Raw genomic sequence first — 19488 nt, 5'->3', positions numbered from 1 at the left:
ACATCCCGCAAAATCACAGTGCTTCCTGGGGGAGACACACTGCCAGCTGCCACACCAGGCACTCCCAGCAGTAGTCCCCTCCACCCCAGCCCCCCACAGTCTGCCCCAGGATCACTCACCTGGTGGAGCAGCAGCTGTGGTGACTCCTTGAGGTGCCAGCATGCTGGATCCATGTCCCACCTGACAGGGCTCTTGCTGACCCTGGGGGTGGGTGTTAACAGCTGCAGAGAGACTGGGATGCAGCATAATGACCTACCCAGATGGGATCTGCTGCTCCCGTGGCTCTGCCAGGTGGACTGGAGGGAATAGGGAAGGAGAAGGGTTCTCACTGCACTTGAGGGAGGGTGTCCTGGCCCACCAGGGGCTGAGGAAGTTCTGAGGCACAGCTGCCTTTGAACAAGGAGAAACAAGCTGTAATAAACACAAGGTTTTATGGTTAGTCAGCAGTTGAAGGCTATGGCCCAGCTTGATTTTGCTGTAGTGACCCAAAGGAAGAGCTCAAACCTCCATAAAATACTTCATCAGGACTGGGAACAGTTTCTCTGCGTGCACTAGTGGGAGCTCTTCCCTGGCCATGGAGGTATCAGTCTCTGAGGAGCTCACTTTCAGTTCTGCTGGAGTCCTGGGCCTGTGGCCTAGGAGATCCAAGCATGGATCTTCTCCCACTGCTGGGAAAGCCATGTGATAGTGAAACCTCACTACAGTGAACGCACTTAGCAGAAGGAGTGTTTTGTCTTCCCCAGATCCATGGGTTCCACGATGACCATGTCATCCAGTGATAACAGCACTCCACGGAGTCCAGCCATGCAGACATCCCAGTTCTGCTGAGCCAAAACACAGTTCAGATTCATACATAATCAGTTCTTTAGACATTAAAAAAAAAAAGTGTATTGAGAATGATTGATAAGAAAATGCCTGATTATAATCAGCTAATTATTTTTCCATATGTTAAGCATTCATTCGAGCTCTAATCATCATGAATACATTTTCAATTTATACTTTATCTCATTCAATGCTGGCAATTGCTAAGTTTGCACACCCTCCTAGTACATTTCCAGCATTATTCAGAGCTGGAATACTTTGGTTGAGCTGGAGACTTTGGTTGAAGTCTTGTGGACTAGAGAAACCTGATCATTGGTCCAGTGTCTTGGAGTTTCCAAAAATGTCTAAAAGACAGCACCACATGTTCCAGGCTAACCATTATGAACTACTCCTGTATGCAGGGTAGACTGTTCTGGGGACAAAACCTATATTTTGGAGAGTGGAGATGACAGTTATGAAGGAATCTATACTTCCTATTCAATTTCCCCAGAAAGCAAAGACTCCCTTAAAATTTGAATGTATCAGTAATTTGTATGGGAAGCAACTGTTTCATGAAAGCATTCCAGAGCTGAAGAAAAGTAAGATGTGAGGATAATGGACTCCAGAAAAGCAGTGGCAGCAGCCCCAGGGGAGCAGAGCAGCGAGTGTCTCTTGGGAAGAGAATCTGAAGGATAAAAGAGCTGTGAACAGCTCACAGCTGCCAAAAGGGATGATACTAAAGGCACAGCAGCAACTGTGCCTGTGCAGGGGGAAGCTCAGAAGCGTGGGAAGAGAGCACAGAGGCTGCATCAGGAACTCTTTCAGGACCCAAAATCAGAAGCTGCAATCACACAAAAGGCAGAAAGAATAACCTTCAAATAATGAAAAGTTTCTAGAAATCACACAGGCATGGGGAGTTGTCAGAGTTGAGCCCCAAGATGACCATCCAGAGATTCAAAAGGCAAAAAGAACTGGGTCCATAAGCATACATGAAGAAGAACAAGGCAAGTCTAAGAGCTCAAATAGTATTTGATAACAAAGAGCCAAATAGTTAAATGTTGCCTTTATTCCAGTCCTCAAAACTTAACCAAAATAATTTTAATGAGGAGAAAGGAGCCCAGGGCAGAATCAGAAAAGAACAGCCTCAAAAATATTCAAATGAGTTAGCTCTGTCCTTATCAGCATGTCCTAATGAACTTCAGAGGAAGCTGCAGGAACAGTGGCTGACCCATGAGCATTTCATCATCAGGAACTTGAGGAGGATGCAGGAGGTGCCAGGCAGCCAGGGAAATGCAAGCAGAGTACCTAGCTTTAAATATTATCTCTAGCAGATAATGAAGGTAGGCACTGAGGATCAAGGAAATGAAGGGCAAATCAGCTTAACTGATTCATAGAAAGATACTGAATATTTTTTAGTTAACCAACTGGTGAGCACAGGAGTATAACCAGATATAATTTGGAAGGGTAATTGTGCTAGTGGCTAAGGAGGAAGTCATTAGTTTAATGTGCTGTGACTTGGGCAGTGCTCTTGATGCTTTGGATTCTCCTACCAGAGAAGCATGCTCTAGATTAAATAACTATAATGCATGTGTAGAGCCAATGGAGAAACTGCTTTCTCAGTAGTAGTCAGTGGTGTGCTGTAAACTGGAAACACATTTCAAGTAGAGAGTCCTTCAGACTCTGCTCTCTTCAATATTTTTATTAATTATTTAGATAATTAAATAGGATGTGCTGTTACAAAATTCACAAGATGACACCAAGCTTGGAAAGGCTACTAGCACTTTGGAGGATCAGATCAGCATTTGAAATTTGAAATTATCTTGGCAAATTGGAGGAATCAACAAGATGTAATTGAATAAAGAGAAATGCAAAGCATTACCTTTAAGAATGAGAAATCAGAATCCCAAATGCAAGCTGGACCAGGCACTCTACTGAAGACAGTGACATACCAGTTTATTTATTTATTTATCAGGGAATTAAAAGGCAGGTGGGGTGTTACAGTGCTGATTCTGCACCTCTCTGGTCTGGGACCTGCACCCTGCTGGGAGGTTCACTTGCAGAAAAAGGGGGATGAAATGAAGAGGTTCTGGAGATGATGAACAGGATTCAGGAGAAGGGCATTACCTCATTCCCAGCCTGGTCAGCTCTGAGGTTCACAACTGTCCTCCAAATCAGCCCAAGTACAGAGTGGCATTGATGCTATGACATTGTTTTCTATTACAGAGCTACCTCCCTGCTCCTTGGTTCACCCTCTTCCCCATTTCCTGAAGACCACAGCTCTGCAGCCTTGAGTATCAGCCACAGGAGCATCTAAGTATGCCAGGCTGTTCAGAGAACTTGTCATATTCAGCTGGAACTGACCTGAGCTCAATGGTGAGGGAAGCCAGATACTACATACCCCTTTCCAAGTCTTTATTTCCTGGAACAGATCCTTCTTGTTCTCTTCTCTTGATTTATCATCATCCACTTTCCTGTTCTTAGGTCAAGATAAAAGGCAACTAAGGATGGAGCAAATAGGATAAGATTAAGGCAAAAAGATAAGTGAGGGCTGAGCTGGTGGAGCTTTGGAAACAAAAGTGCAGAAATTTGAGATTGTCACAAAAGATTAAAGAATTCACAGAAAGGGAGGGAAGGGTTTGTGTATGCAATGATGTCAACAGAGAGAAAGCCTGGCAAATAAAAGTGTTATCTCCCAGAAAGCTTGGTTTACTTTGGCTTGAGTCATGACTGCTGTGGAGGCAAACATTAGGCTTTGATCACAGCTGCCATAATCTTCCCCTGACACCCAATAATGAAAGCAACAGAAACAGGGTAAAGCATGGCAGCTGTCTGGCTGAGATGAAATTGCATTTGAAGAGAAAAACAAAAAGGTAAAGTCCTGCCGAAGGTGGAAACAAGAGGTGACAGGACAGGGCCTTTTTGAGAAGGTAACTGGTTGGAATGGACTGTGATTTTTCCTCCTGTAGATAATACAAGTGTCAGTGCAGAGGTGATGTGCCACCCACTGTGAGCAGAAGCCCTGTTTTGGTGGTTTTCTTTACTGGCAAAAATTTCTTTACTGCCCCAAAAATTTACCTGTTTCTTTCAAGAAAATGCATGGCAAGTGTTGGAATAAGAGGAAGGTTAATTAGAGGCAGAAATTTCTGGGGAAAATATCACTTGGTGGCAGAGGCTGACCATGTTCAGGAGTTTACATCATTTCTGGGAAACTGCTGCTCCAAAGTTACTTTAAATTGGAGGCTCACAACCCCTTGGGTTAATCTCACAGGATGGTGGTACAGCAACTCATCCTCACTTCCCCATTCAGAGATACAAACAACTCCCTTGTTACATCTGACAGTGTTCTTCCAGCAGCCCTTCTGGTCCTTGGAAGAGGACCTTTCTCTTGATCAGTTTTCTTACAAGCCCACTGACCCAATGCACCTCTGTCTCATCTAATCCCAAGGGAGTCCAGCTTTCAACAATTTTCCGATCAAGGAATTTCATCCAATGATGGTCCAGCCAGGTCTCTACATAAGAAAATGGGAGTGAGAGCAGCACATCATGAGTGCCCATATTCCATGGGAGTTTCACTCCCATGTTTCACTAGCACTAGAAACTAGGAATTTCATGAAGCAGGCAACGATTTGGAGTAACAAGTTTTTTGTACAACTCACAGAAATTTTCCTTCTGAAAAGGATGGTTTTCACAGGGGATCCACTGAGAAAAGATTTTGTGAAGCAGAAGAGGGTGAGATAAAATGGGGAGGAGTAGGAAAGCACCAGGATATTCCTAGAATCCATCTGAAACTCTGATAGAGACATTTCTGTGTTGAGGATTGAACAAAGAGAGAAGTTCACGCTGACCCTGCAATCTTACATACTGACACAGAGGATTTGGCTTATGGAATAATTGCTTCTAAATGGACACCTCAAGTTGAATACAGTCCTTCCTGAAGGACTTCCCATTGAATTCTGGTCTTTAAATTGAACATTTCACCTCTGTCAACAAGAATGATTCTTGAGGGAGGGGTGTCTTTGTTAATTTATCCTAATTTATCTGAGGCAGACAAAATTTGTTTCAGTGAGAGCATTAAGCATCCTGCAGCTTGATGTTAACTGATAAGATTCTTGCTTACTCTTGGCACTTCCTCTTGTAAATGAATCACTGTTACTTCCGCTTCCATGCCCACCACTCCACTTGGTTCCTTCGTAATTTTACAGCTTCCTGAGCTTGACACTGGAAAATCGATAAGTAATTTAGTGCCCAGTAAATATAGATGAAAACAAGTTATTTTGTACTTTTATAAATATTTGGAAACCGAAACTATCTAAGAAAACAGCTGCTTAGTTGACTCAGCAACCCATCCATCAGCATCACACAGTTAATTGCATAAGATCATAAACATTTATAATTAGAAGGCAAACAAACAAGAATTTTATAAACAGCCCTCTTGAATCAGGCTGCGCATTAAATATTTGTGATAAGGTAATTAAGAATAGATTTACAATCCTGGCTCGATGTTTAATACTTTGTAGAATGGATTTGATTCTATGGAGAATGTTCTACAGCCAAAGAGAAAACATTTCATTTTGGCTCTTTTATCCCAGGCTTAAAGTGGTCTCTGAGAAACACTGAGAAACATTGATCAGAGTGGAATTTCATTCATTACCGATCAGACAGCTCATTTAAATGTATGTCTAACATCCCTTGTCATGGGCTGATCCATTTCAGGCATGCTTCAAAGCTCTGTCTCCTTGGCTGGATCTGCAGGCTTTGCCTAAGTCCTGCTTTTTTATGGTTGATGCTTTGATCAGACCACGTCAGAATTCTCAGCCACGTTTCAAAGCAGGGAGGAAAACCCACATTTTTCTGTTATGACATCATGGGGTTTGGTTATAAAAAGCCAGCAGCAGTACAGGGTTACAGCTGTGCAATCTGAGTGGCCTGTGGGAACCAGAGGGTAGAGCTCTCTTGTACTGTAGTGCCCTACATCATTCTCTGTCCCAAAATAGTCAGATCTGCATACAAGCTATCCAGTGGAGTTACTTCTACAGCCAGTGAGCAGGCTCAGCACCCCATTTCAATGAATGTGAGTCCCCCTGAAAGTAACCCGTGAGCAAGACAGCAGGGCTCCTAGTTATGCTTAGAACCAGGGAGGCTGGAAACTCAGACTGTACTGAAGCAGTGATTTAAACTCTCTAACGTTAGATGCTGACACTAAGAAACCAAGTGGCTGCATCCCATCAGTGAGTAATGGGGAGCCCTAAGGGTAAGGTGACCTTCAGATATTTTGGGGTCTGATGTGGCACAGTTTTTCTCCAGTAATTATCTGCCATCAGAAACTAGAACTATCTGGAAAAGGTAGGTGGTGGGTAGAGCTATAGCATTTGGTTAATCAGGAATAGCTGTAAACCACTTTATTCTGTGGTGCCCATCATCTCTCTATGCATTGTTGGTCAAGTCAGCCTCTTTGTTCAGGTATGGGATTGATTCTTGTGGGTCTTGTTACTGTGTTTTTATGCTTGCAAGGCAAGCAAGAAGGAAGGCAAGAGAGGTACTCTTCTTAGAAAGGTTTTTGGTAGTCTTAATCCTGACCCAGAATGGTGAAGCCATCCATGTGCTAACTCACCCAGTCCTGCCTGCTGGTGGTTTGGCTTCAGTTACATGGGACACAAAGGCACTTCCCTAAGAGACAGATGGCTGCAAAGCAGGGACACTCAGACTCCCCTCATTCCACACAAATCCCATTCTCTACCAAAGCTTGTGAGATACATTAGTGTGCCAGTTAAGCCAGTCTGCAGGAAATATTGCAGTTTCTTCCAGCCTCAGTGGAGAAGAAGACCTGTGTTTCAGCCACTGCTAGACCCAGTGCTTCCACAGGATCTAGACAGAGTCTGGCAACTTCAATAATCATAGCAGAGCTTAATATTCAAGTACTCAAGGTCATCATCCTAGCAACTAAAATTATTTAATTCCTTAGTCCTCATGCAAGGGTGGGGAGGATGGTGGAGACAGCTGGGAGATAACTGCTGGCTTACTGAGGGACCTGAGCTGCTCCTTATGAGCACAGAGACCATTAACAGTATGGTGTCCTACAGCCCAGAGCCGTCCCCAGACGTCAGCCCTGTGTGTGTGGGCGGGCAGCAGGACACAGGCACTGCCTGCACACCCTGCACACACTGGGAGCTCCTCTGCCCTTTCTGTCAAGTGTGCTGAGCTCCCCCTTGAAAGGAGGCAGTGACATTCAATGAGGTACCTGCTCTGCAGATGAGCAAAGCTTTGCCTTGGATAACAAACCACTTTTGGGTATAGACAGACCTCTTTTTCGGCTCAGTTGCTGCCTCTGGCCTCCACATGTGTGTCTGCTCTGCTGCTGTGTGGGGTGTGCACATGGGCTGTGCACACACACGGCACTGGTGCAGCAGCCGTCACTGACACGTCAGCTGCAGTTACACCCCCTCCAAACACACGCCTGGGCTTGGTGAATCATGCCTATTGCAGCATGCAAAATTAGCCCAGTGAGAGATAAACCTTGGGCATTTGTTGGTAAACAGATACTCTCACTGTAAGAGCAGAACTCACTGTGCTCCATTTACGATCTGTTTATCGATGGCTGAGATAAAACTGTAATCCCTTTAATTCAGGGGGAAAAGGGATCCAGCAGAGGAGGAACACCAGCACTCTGCCTGTCAGTAATTAAAATACAGGATTTATCATTCAGAAAGCACCGGCTGGAGAGCTGATCTTAACCAGCTAACTGGGGGAAGATGCTGGGGAAGGTTTATGGTTATTTCTAAAGTTTTGTTTGTGTTTTATGTTTATTTCTTTCCCCATTCCCTCCAGGTCTAATAATACACGAAGGGCCCTCGGTTTACCGGATTTTTAAACGGTGGCAGGCGGTCAATCAGCAGTGGAAAGTGCTGAACTATGACAAAACAAAGGACATGGAGGAGCAAAAAACAGGGACCAGGACAAATCAGCGCCCCTCCTCCCAAACCACCCACTCATCCTCCACTGGTGGTACAGCCACTAACTCCGCTCCAGCCGACAGCGGGGCACGGGCTGCCGGCCATGCCACAGGCACCCTCTCTGACCACCACTGTGCTTATACCATCCTGCATATACTCAGCCACCTGAGGCCTCACGAACAGAGGAGTCAGTCTAGTAGTAACAGAGAGCTCGTCATGAGGGTCACGACGGTCTGAGCCGAGGAATTCAGGAGGCCTTAACACGAAGCGGAGGAGACAAAGAACTCATAAAGCAGAGGAGCATGGTGTGCCTTTTTCTTTCTCTTTCCTTTTTTTTTTTTCTTTTTTTTTTTTTTTTCTTCTCTCCTTTTCTTTTTTCAGTAACTGCACAAGATATAAGAGGCGGCACCTGGCCAGCTAAGGAAAAAAGCAGGTGGAGGGAGAGCTGCACACTCATGCTAAAGAGGTTAATGTTTTCCAGCCTGTTTAAAAAAAAAAAAAAGAAAAAAAAAAAAAGAAAAAAATAACAACACAAATCACAAAAAAAAACAACAAAACAAGTGCAATACAGACTACAAACTGAGTAGGCAGAGTTCTGGGGAAGCAGAGGAACAGACGGTTTAGCATGTCTTACAAATTCTGTTACCTGGAATAGGTAACGCTCTGTGCACAGCCCCCGTACACACACGCACGCGCACACAAACACACACATAGTGTGAGATTTATAGAAACATGGAAGGGAACGAAATATTTGGAGTGTTTTTATTTTCCAGACTCCAATTAACCAGGGCTATGAGTTGTTTTGTTTTATGAGTCACTGGAGCCTTGTTTGATTTACCGTGGGGTACCGGAAGTGAAATAGCTGGGGATTTTTCAAGTATTGATTTACAGAAGAGAGATTGAATCATCTCACTAAGAAAATCTTAACAAAATCCAGGCATACCCAAATTTCACCAAGAAGCCTGTTTTTTTCATAATGTTCCTGACAAGGGGCTTGTGAGGGTAGGACTGGGAGGGGGGAGGGCGCTCCATGACCTTTATTTGACGTATAGGCATTTTTGGCAAATTTTGTACAAACGTTCTGCAGGTGTTTCAAGCACAAGTACTGGTGTGATTCATGCCTTCATAACCCCAAATCCAACATCCAGACCTTACCACCCACACACATCATTTTCCATGCAGACATTCCAGGTTAATTTCATTCCATTTTACTCTAATCACAAGAAGCTGACCCATCTTTGGTGGGTTTCTGCTCCCTTGCTGATTCAGACACTCATGTATTAGAGATGTACTTTTTTTTTTTTGGTGTCTGTATCTCTGCTGCTCAATTTGCAACAGTCTCACTCAGTCTTGTAGGCTGATCTTTTCACATCCAGTCTGTTAGTTTATTACAGAGTCTATTCCATTCAATCATCCAAAAGAGAGTTAGTCTGAAGAGGGAGCACAGTTGCTGACTGACTGTGTAGCACTTCTAATAAGTCTCCTTCTCTGGGATATATCCTCGAAGGTATCGGTTGCTCTTCAGGAACATTCTCTTTCAATGCACAATGGCTGAATCATTTGTGGATATTAAAGGGACACTGTCAAGTACTTTTTAAATAGTTTTTAGGGTTTGGGCTTTTTTTACTCTCCATTGTTTGTAATATTCTCTTACAAGCTTGAAAATAAAATTTCTTTCCCTACCGATTTTGTCCTTTTCCATTTGGGCATGTATGGTTCTCTCCACTCGCCCCATTCCTTTCACCATCCCTGTCCTTCTCCTCCCCACCTTTCTTCTGCAACAGGAGGAAATCTGTATTTCTGATTTCCTGCTGACTGTCCTCATTCTATGGAGGGTATGTCCCAACTCTGCGGGGTTGAGTTATTTTGCAGCTGTCACAGAGGAAGCATAAGAACAGGAACCCTAGAAATACAGAGATTAGCTAATTGAGGAGCGAAAGCTCAGCTGTCACAAAACAATGACCCTATAGTGATCAAGCCTGAACCCGGCTCCCTCCAAAATCAAGATGATGTCTTCAGCCAAACTGCATCCATTTAGCAGCAGTGCCAAGCAACGTTGCATGATGGCTGAATGCAGCTGCCCTCCATCATCATACCAGCACCTCTCGCACCTTCTGTGGAGACAAGGCAAACGTGGGCTACCAGCTCCTTTGGCAGCCAGGCTGTCACAGGTCTGGTGTTTCTGGACTGGGGAAGGTGTCAAACTTCAGCCTCTGTGTTTGAACACAGCAGCCATTCTGCAACACTGAAGATGGAGGTCAGCAGCTTAAGGCAAGATCGTGTTTTTCACCTTGATTACTTGACAGTGTCCCTTTAAATATCAGAATGCAACAGAACAGGTACTTACTTCTCTGGCAGAGAATGTGGGAGGTGGAACACCGTCTGAGAAAGCCAGCTTACTGAGGACCAGTGTGAAACAGCATGGTTTCTGAGGCCACTGTACCTTTGTCTGACCAGACTTACTACCTACCAAAGAGTGCTTTTGGCAGAAGGGAGAAAAGAGATGGTGGTGGGCAGAGGGAGAGGGAAGGGGCAGTTCCAATCATTTCTGAAAGTAGCTATCCCCCAGAAGGAAGGTGTTGAAATGAATGATGTCTGGAAGAACTGCTTCAGTAGACAGAAACCTGGCCAAAGCAAGCAAACACAGCAGCCTCTCACCCCTATGCCTGTTCTGGAAGTTGTCCTCATTCCAAGAGATGGGTAATTATAGTGGTTTTGGGAAGGGGGAACCATACACAGACGAAGGGACAGCTGTCACCCATGATGTCGTTTCCCTCCCTGCCCTCCACTCATTTAATATGGAGAAGTCAAATTCCTTTAATTTGGCTAACAGATAAAAATTTATGAGGTCAGAAGCACAACTTGCTGTGAAAGAGTGGTGTACTCTGAGCACACAGGACTCTGCATACTCTCACTCCAGCTCTGCCACTGACTCTGTAGCCTTGGGCTGTTTGGCTCAGTCCCCCCTCCACACAAAGGGGGAATAACAATACGTACCTACCTCACAGGGGTGTTGTGAGAATCCACGTTGGTAAAGCCTGTTGAAGTGCTGAGTCTACCACCAGTAGTCACGAGGTGTGTGGTGGGGGTGAGCAGCGCTGCCCTTTTGCTGGTTACAGTCTGAATCACAGCGGGAGTCCCATCGGCCTTCTCCTGCTTGGAGACCCTCCTTGATCTGAAGCGGAGGCTGTCGTCCGAGTGCCCTCTCCTCCATTGCATGACATTTTAAGCGGCTGTGAGGTGCAGGGTAGCGACAGACATGAAGTCCTACTTGACCAGGGATTTGCTACAACGTTTTCTATATCTGTGGGGTTTGTTGGTTTGTTTTTTCCATATATTGTGCTTAGAAATAAACTTTCCACTTAGGGCTGGCGGTTTGGGGTCTATTCTGTTGCATGGCAATGTATACAAGTCTTATTGTCTGTCTTACTGTGCAAATGATCCCGCAGCCCAGTTTCAGAGATGGGCATGGTCTGAGCCTTTTCACAGCGGCATAAGACTCAAAAGCCTGTCTAGACTGTTTAATATTTAAACAACACTATGAACTTGTCAATTGTATGTGTTCTGTGCAATACGAAGCATGTCATTAGCTGGCTTGATGGGCAGAGGGGCTAAAGGAAGGTCAAAACTTGTTCAAAGAGCTTCATACATGTGCCAGCATGGAGCCGAAGGGCTGCCACCAGCAAAGCAAACTCGGGGGAAGCCATTGGAAACTGTTTTCAGAACAGTTTACTCCAGGACAAGGTACTTCTGAGTTTATGAACTTCTAGGCTGCCAGCCTGAGAGAACAAGTGCAAATTTAGTGTGGGGGTTGGGGTTTTGAATTCCCTTTTTCTTTCCTCCTCAAAATTTTGATGGCAGAAATACTGATGAGGATCTCTTCCCTCTTTAGCACAGTTCTCTCATCTCCCACAATCTCCTTGTGCTGTTCCCTTTGTACTACTATGCAGGACTTTCAAAGGTGCAAATGGAGACAGTACGTTCCTGAGACGTGAAAAATAAGTTGTGTATTGGGTGATTCTAGCAGATAGACAAGATGGGACAGAGCTATGCTACAGAGGCATCTCTTCTTCCCCGTGTCTTTCTTCTAGTCTTGTCTGCTGGGTCCCTGAAGAGACGTTCCCTGTACTTTATTACAAAGCTGTCAGATCACCTTCCACTGACAAACAAAGCTTGCAGAGTTCGGCAGCTGTTTCTCCCAATGGAGAAAATTCTGGGTCCTATCACTGTGGAGACCCCTCAGTTCTCGGGCTTTGTGGTCCTCCAGCATTGTTTGGAGGAGTGGTCAGTGTGAAGGACTGTGTTCAGCCATCTTCAGAAACTGTGTGTATGGTCCTGCTCAATCTTGTGATTTCTGCCAGTCCCCTGATTTTGTCAGCTTTGACAGGTCTTTTCTATCAAATGCTTTTCTGGTTATGCTCTTCAGAGGTGTTTTGCTCTGTGTCAGTTGCCAATGCTGTTCTTGACTACTGAAACATCAGTGCTGGCCTCCAGCTTCCACAGCTCTTCCATTCTTGCCATACTGTCTCTTGGTAAATACTACTGCCAAGTTCAAACCCTCTTCCTCTGTGCCTGCAAGGGGTCCAGCACATGCACTAACCCAAGGGTCACCAATTACACAGGGACCCTTCAGAGCCTGTATCAGTAAGTCGAACTCTGTAACCATCAGTCTTTGATATACATTTACTTTGCCAGTCTCAGTGTCTGCTGTTAATTGGTTGCTACAAACAAACCACTAATGCTGGCAAAACCCATATACCCAGCTAAGACTTGATTTCCAATTCAAAATGTAAGAAATTATTGGCTGTTTTTCAAACAAATCTGGTGTGTTCCCTGCTGTGCTTTCCCAAGGAAGGTGGTGAAGAGGTTCTTGTTTGACCTTACTATGATGGGATGGGCAACACATGGAAAGAGGAAGTCAGCAGTTTATATTTGAGTCAAGAGAAGTGTCAGCTGTCCTGTTTTCACTCAGGGAGACAGGAAAATACTACTTACGCTTACCAGATCCCTGGCCCTTCTCAAAGCCCTTGATCTGGCAGCTGTAAAACACTAGAGCCAATGGCTGTAGCTGGAGGACCATTCTGAAGACTTTCTGGTTCTGAAGACCATCCTTTCTCCACATGTAGTGGTCAGTCATTCAAGCATCCTCTCTTCGTTTTCCTCAAGAGAAAGATTCTTTTGACTAAGCAAAACACTAATGCTCTTCAGTGTAGGATGATTCACACCATTAGTACTTCTAACCTGTGGTATATCCACCAGGATTCCTGCCCATCTCCTTGTGAGAATGCATGGTCAGAAGAGCTGCTCCTTCCTCTTACTCTTTTATGTTGGTCAAGCACTCGGAGGAAAACAGTCAGCAGTGCAATTGCCTTAGTGACTACTGTCTGAGTATCCTGATCTCCCCTCCACTGTCACTTCCCCTGTGACTGCTCCTTCTCATTCCTGAGGCAACAGATGCCTCATTCCCTCTGCCATCTCTAGACTGGCCCTGAAGATCTCATGAGCAGCCTTCATGTTCCCAGACAGGCAAATTCATTCAATTGATAAACAATGACATTCAAATTCTGAGAGGACAAGCAAGTGTAGGAGCCTATTGTTTTGACCTTCACCATTTCTTGCATGCTGAAGGAAATATGGTGAAAACACCAATTGGTTTCCTCCATTTGGCAGCAATGGACCAGTGGCTCTAGGAATATTTCCCTCAATAATGCAAGTCTGACATGCAGCAGTTACTGCAGGCAGTCTTTGATCTCACATCTATCATGTCAGATAAAAGGAGAGCAGAATCTGACAGGTCTGTGCTGTTTACAAAAACATCAAAAACTATCTTAGTTCATTATTCAAATTACCTCCAGGTCAGTGGGTGAATTTCTCCTTTGATGAAAGAATGAGGTTTTCTCTTTCAGAACTGGAATTGCAAGACTATATATTTATATATATATATGTAAACACATACATATATAGTTATAAATGTTATCATGAAAACAAAAAGAAGAGGAAAAAACCCTAAATAAACCTAAAACAATACTTGATTTTTGAATAAGCCTTGAAAGGAGCTAGGGAGTTGCTGTGTGGAAAATGCAACACAGGGTTCGACTTCAGGCAAATAGAAGACAGAAGAGGAAAATGCTTTTATGGTTCTCTTGGCCTATCTTTGGTTCATGCTCATTATTGTATAGCACTTAATTAAGACAGAAATATGTGGAAAACAGACTCTCAGCTCCAGCAGCAGGAAACAGACTAAAGACACCTCATACTTATCTGAGCCATGCTCAAACAAGCACAACGATGCAAAAGCACAAATAGCTGCCATCACAACTGCTTGAAAAGAGATGGATTTCTAAATGGGACATGAACTCAGACAGAAATTCTTTTCCAAGCCACATCGTCAGTATTTTTTCCGTATTTCTTATTTCAAAAAGAAAAAAAAAAAAGAGAAAATTAAAAAGGAGGGTTCTGCTACCCAAGTCTTAAAGAAGTAAGTAGCAGTAGAGAAGATGTTCCTTTATATGTTATGTTATGCATCAAGATGTGCTTTGCCAAACAGAATTAGGGCATCACATTCAGTTCCCTGATCGCTCAAAGAAAGTCTCAGTGACCAAGTCTGCTCAAGGAGAATTCCTAGAGTGTAGACTTCTCCAGAGAACCAGAGCTTCCATCTGGATGGGATAGCTGGCAACAGGCTGTTTGCATCCAGCTGCACTCTTCTGTGGCAGGATCACCACCTGTTGTTAGCAGCTTTGATTAGCTGATAAAGGTTATGATATTAATAATCACAAAAATTGCACATGCCCATCGTGCTCCTGCAGGTGACTTGTCTCATTCTTTCACAGCTCAAGCTGGTGAGAGCTACTCTGGTCTTTGGTCTTCATCACAGGAGAGCTTTCCTTTAAAATCCAGCCTGCCACACTTCTCTGGGAGTTTTACACTTTATAGAGGTTCTTCTTCCTATAAGGAAGAACAGACTTCTGACTAACCCACATGATCTTATATTCCAGCTAGAGAGACAAAAATTCATGTTCTCTGACCAGCTGATCTCAGTACCTATGTTCTTATGAGATTATATTCCCCCTCCCCTTTCAATCAGTACTCCATAATCTTCACTTTCCTTTTGAAAGGTGTGATTCATTGCTACCAAATGGAAGAACATTTCTCTGAGATGGGAGTCTGGACAGCCCTTCTACTCCTTGCTAACAGGCACACAAACCTTCCTCCCATCCCTCTAGACTGATGTGGCCAGCAGAACCCTTTTTCATGGAGTTTCGCTTCTTGATCCAGAAGAACAACTGCTTTCAAGCATCTCCTTCACTGCTATCAAGCTGTGGGATAATGGCATGGGGAACCTTCTGTTTCTTAGCCTCAGGGTAACTACAGTGGATGATGTACCTGAGCCAAAAACACAGCAAGGACAAAGCACTTGTATTTTAGATGGTGATGAACCTGGATGAGGCTTGTTCTGATGACAGGAGAACAAGAATCTTTGTCAGCTTTATACGGTAGCAAATCAAAATTGCCTTGTTCCCTAGTGTTTTTAGCTCATTTACATCAGCTCTCCCTTATAAACAAACCCTTTTGTAGGCAATGCAGGCCAGGCCTGGGGAGGAAGCCTTCCTCATTCCAGAAGCACAACCAGCCTGTAGCTATGCATCAATCCCTTCAGGACTTCTGCCCCTGAGAGGCTGAGTGCAAGAATGGAGGTAGCTGGCAGGGATGGCAAGAACACTTCCCTGGATCTTCATCCCCAGTGGGTAAATTTTGCATCTCTACATGTGAATCCCTTTTGAAATCACTCCCAAGGCCTCCTTCACTACTACAGGGTCTGCCCAGGAGAGGAAGCAGTGTCTCTGCATGGATACCCCAGGTCTGTTGCTGGGATCCTTATTCAGGCCTCCAAGAAATCCCTGTGTTCACTGAGGTTTAAGATGAGTCAATGGTGTGTCCATGCAGAAATACTCTCTTTGAGACTACTACAGAGATGTCTGTGGGGTTGGGAGGGAGGGGGTGGTTTTGTCCAGGCAGGAAGCACGGGGAAGGGAAGGCTGCAATGTAAGGAAAAATCAGCCACAAGGGAGGGGCTGACTAAGAGGAATGACCATGTCGACTGTGTTACTGTCCCGTCATTCTCCTGAACCCAGAATGGAAACTTCCAAGTGCTCTTCATGAGCTTACGTTTATTAGAAAACTATTCCTGGGTGTTCAAGATTGTTTTCTAATGAAAATATACATAATAAAAAAAGAAAATTAATGACTCTTGGTAATCTTTTCCTTTCCTCTCTTCACTTCTAACACATTGTAATATTCACGTCCTTTCTCATTTGTTTGCTATAATAAAAACTCTTTCTTTCTGGTCACAGTCCACACAGGGCTTTACACAGTAAACTTTTATCTTCTCTTTACACATCAGAGGCCAAGACTTCACATAAGGACATTTGAACAAAGGGCCAGGACTCAGCATGCATAGCACAATGTGTTAGCACTTTGACTTATCATTTGTTTATGGCATTAAACAGCAAAAATTGTTTACCAAACATCACTATAACATTCCTGTGTAGTGTCTTCCCTGTGTTCAAGAGAGAAGCTTGAGGCAACCATGGTAAGTAAGTACATGCATCTATTTTCAGAGTATCCACCCTGATGTGCTGTGTCCTTCCCAGGGACTGTACAGAACTACCCTCAACAGAGAACATCTCCTGTCCAAGCAGTGCTGGAGTCAAGCTCTACTCCAGGGCTTCCATACTTCTAGTCCAGGATATCTTCTACAGATTGCTGTGGAAACACTAAGACACAAGGAATGCTCAGATCAAGCATGCACAGGGAAAGGGAGGACAGTGGAAGCAATCAGCAATGACATGACATGGTTGGAAGGAGGTGGTAAAGAGCTGGGCTAGATCCACAGCTCCCCTCCTGAGTGCACATGGGCAGCCAAGCTGTTCCCCAGGACATCTTCTGAGGCTGCTCCTTGTTTCTGAGGTGCCTGCTGAATGCCTAGAGCATCACTTGTTAAGTGCCCAGTGCCATCAGCCACACAGCCCTCTGATCTCAGGAGGAAAGCAGGGGCAGTGTTTCACCAGAAGATGGTCACAAGAAGCTCTGAAAACTTTACTCATGCCAAAAGATCACTGAACTTTTCCATGCTTGCACATGTGAGGATACTGCTCTGTAGAGGTAGGCAGTCTATTCCTCATCCATTCCCTGGAAGCAGATAAGTCCTTTTCTTCTCTCACACTTGTTTCCCTTGTTTAAAATATAGGTCTATTCCACTAAGTCTATTGAAATGCAGAGAGACAGAGAGGGAGAAAGGAACAAATAGAGAAAAGGAAATAAGCAGGACAAGGAGGTGCCTGTGAAGAAACAGCTGTGCTAATCAGAAATGAGGGACAAAAAAGAGGGAGGACTGTAACAGTGGGAGCAGGAATAAGACTGGTGGAGAGGAAGATACATGAAGAGACATGAAGAGACTGGTGGCAACTATTAATTACTGCAGTGATAACACTGATGGCTTGAGGTCCTAAAGGATCCTCCGGGAAATGAGGAAGAAGCCATGAAACATGGACAAACTGGACTTCAAGGAGCCCTCTCCAACCAGCCTTTCTATGAGACCAGTATCAAAGCTGCTTCTGTCACAGACTGCAGCCTGACAAACAAACTTCTTGCTTGATCATATCCCCTGATTAACAAAAACCTGCATCACCCAGACTAGACAAACAAAAATTACTGCACACAGCTTACCTCTAACCCAATTATTCTTAATAAAATGTATTATTACTAATTCAAGGTGGCCTCCAAGGGCCAGTTTTATTCAGTGCACACAGCTCCGTTGCTAAAAGCCATCATGTGCCCTGCACCTGCTCAGACCAAAAGTAATTTCCTACACCAGCCAACCACAGCTCTGATGAATTGTAGCAACTGTAACACACTGCAGTCTTTGCCACTTCAGTGGATTTCAAGAGAACAGGGATACTGAAACACTGGGTTGCTCTATAGAGATGTAAGGTAGACTGTAAAACTAGGTTTGAGTGATTTTGCAGCCTGGATTCTCTCACACACAGAAAGGAGTGTTGCCAAAACATTGGGATCTGAGCTCAAGCTGTAAAATTCACAGCAGAATTGCAAAGATCACAGTCTTGAGAGTAAAAAGCTTTAGAGGCAAGGTGGTGGCAGGAAGATGTTTAAACCCCTGGAAACATGGAAGTATTTTGGTTTAGAAATGGGAGGAAATTTCAAAACCTAAAAAATGTAGGTATCATCTGAATGGGAATGTATTTACCTGAATCTTGAAGAGAAAATAATCTGGTCTGAGAATTTCAAGCAGCAAGTCAGTGCCTCCCATCCAGAAGTTACTGGCCACTTCTAGAGGCAATATAACAGCTGTGCACTCAATGGCCAGAGAATGCCCATCTCTAAAGAAGATGGCAAACAACTGTCTGCAATTACAGTGGTAATATAAGTCTATCAGACAACAAGTTTATTAATTTTGAATGATATCACCTAAGGGGCTGACATAAATCTGACTGAAATCAACAGGATTTTGCCTCAGGCTTGAGTTGGGCAAGATCGTAAGATCAGGGCTGTGCCCTTGGGCATTTTGTTCTCCCAGCTCCTCAGTACTTTTCTGCTTTTGCAATCCTTAAGCAAGAGCACAGGAGAGCAGTAAATGGATCAGCTCTGCATGTTCAACTGAGCCTGTCTTGCTGCAGGATTTGCAAAAATTACTATTTCAACCATACAGCCCCCAACCCACCCACTTCCCTCATTGAATCAATAGCCTTTAATTTTAAAGCATCATGTTTGCAAAAAACCTCGTGTGAATCTACACAGCTACATCCAGTCATGCCTACGTGTGTAAATACATGCTGGTGTGAGGTGGCACTGCTCAGGCACACACCAAGTCAGTGCAAGGCTATCTGAGATGACTCCTGGAATCCTTTGTCTTACTGCCCCATTAACTGGCATCAGTCAAAGTAGAAACATAGTTAGGTACCTGCATCTGCAGGGGAAAAGAGCCTGCTCACAGGCAGATATGGTAGATCAACTGAAATATTCTGAGTTCTTACCAAGGTTATTTACATTTGTAAACAAGGCCTCCCATCCTCAAAAAGAGCCAAAAGTAGCCCCATGCATCCAGGCAAGACACAGTCATAGAGTTGCACACCTTACAGAGAATAATTGAAGTATTTCACTCACTCTCATTTCAGGTTTATCTGGGAGCAACAAGCACTGATTGTTTAATATAAACAGTGCCCTGGGTATTTAATGCATTTAATAACAACAGACACTCATAAACTCATTTGTTTTATATACTTTTTTTTAATGCCCAAGCCTTCTCTAATTTGTGAATGTTGTGAACTTTATTGCATCACTAAAGCCTTATCAAACTTTGCAGCAGTCTCAGGTCAGAGCATAATGGATCATTTTCAAAGCTATAACTGATGTACAAGGAGGCAAAATTATTTCACTTGAGTGCCACTTTCACATACAATACATGTCTTTTCCATTCAGATAAGGTTTCCCAGTGGTCAAAGATGCCAGATATGGAGCTGTCTCTGCTCACAGCACATGGAGTGACCTTCGAAGCTCTCTCTGTCTTCAATCTCCAGCAAACCACCTCTGCGAGCTGAGCAATGCTTAAGGCCATCTATTTCCACCTGCCTTTGTACGTATTTAATGCAGTCATCTACAGCTACAGCTCACCCAAATTTATACATCTAAAGGCCACTTGTCAAATTCTAAGCTTCCT

General features: G+C 44.1%; 1 protein-coding gene across 1 annotated transcript in view; it reads left to right on the top strand.

Moving 5' to 3' along the window:
* The window catches only part of MARCHF4 (membrane associated ring-CH-type finger 4), a 94269-nt gene extending 86171 nt beyond the window's left edge, over positions 1 to 8098 (top strand). Inside the window, exon 4 of the mRNA XM_058840124.1 lies at positions 7627 to 8098. Within this exon, the coding sequence (XP_058696107.1) occupies positions 7627 to 7988 (362 nt within the window). The 3' untranslated portion in view covers positions 7989 to 8098. The remainder of the gene's footprint in view (positions 1 to 7626) is intronic.
* Positions 8099 to 19488: the final 11390 nt, after the last annotated feature.

The sequence above is a fragment of the Poecile atricapillus genome, chromosome 5 (genome assembly GCF_030490865.1).
Source record: "Poecile atricapillus isolate bPoeAtr1 chromosome 5, bPoeAtr1.hap1, whole genome shotgun sequence".
In the NCBI taxonomy this organism is placed as follows: Eukaryota; Metazoa; Chordata; class Aves; order Passeriformes; family Paridae; genus Poecile; species Poecile atricapillus.
Note: the sequence above shows the minus strand (reverse complement) of the source record. Positions and strands in the feature narration are given on the sequence as shown.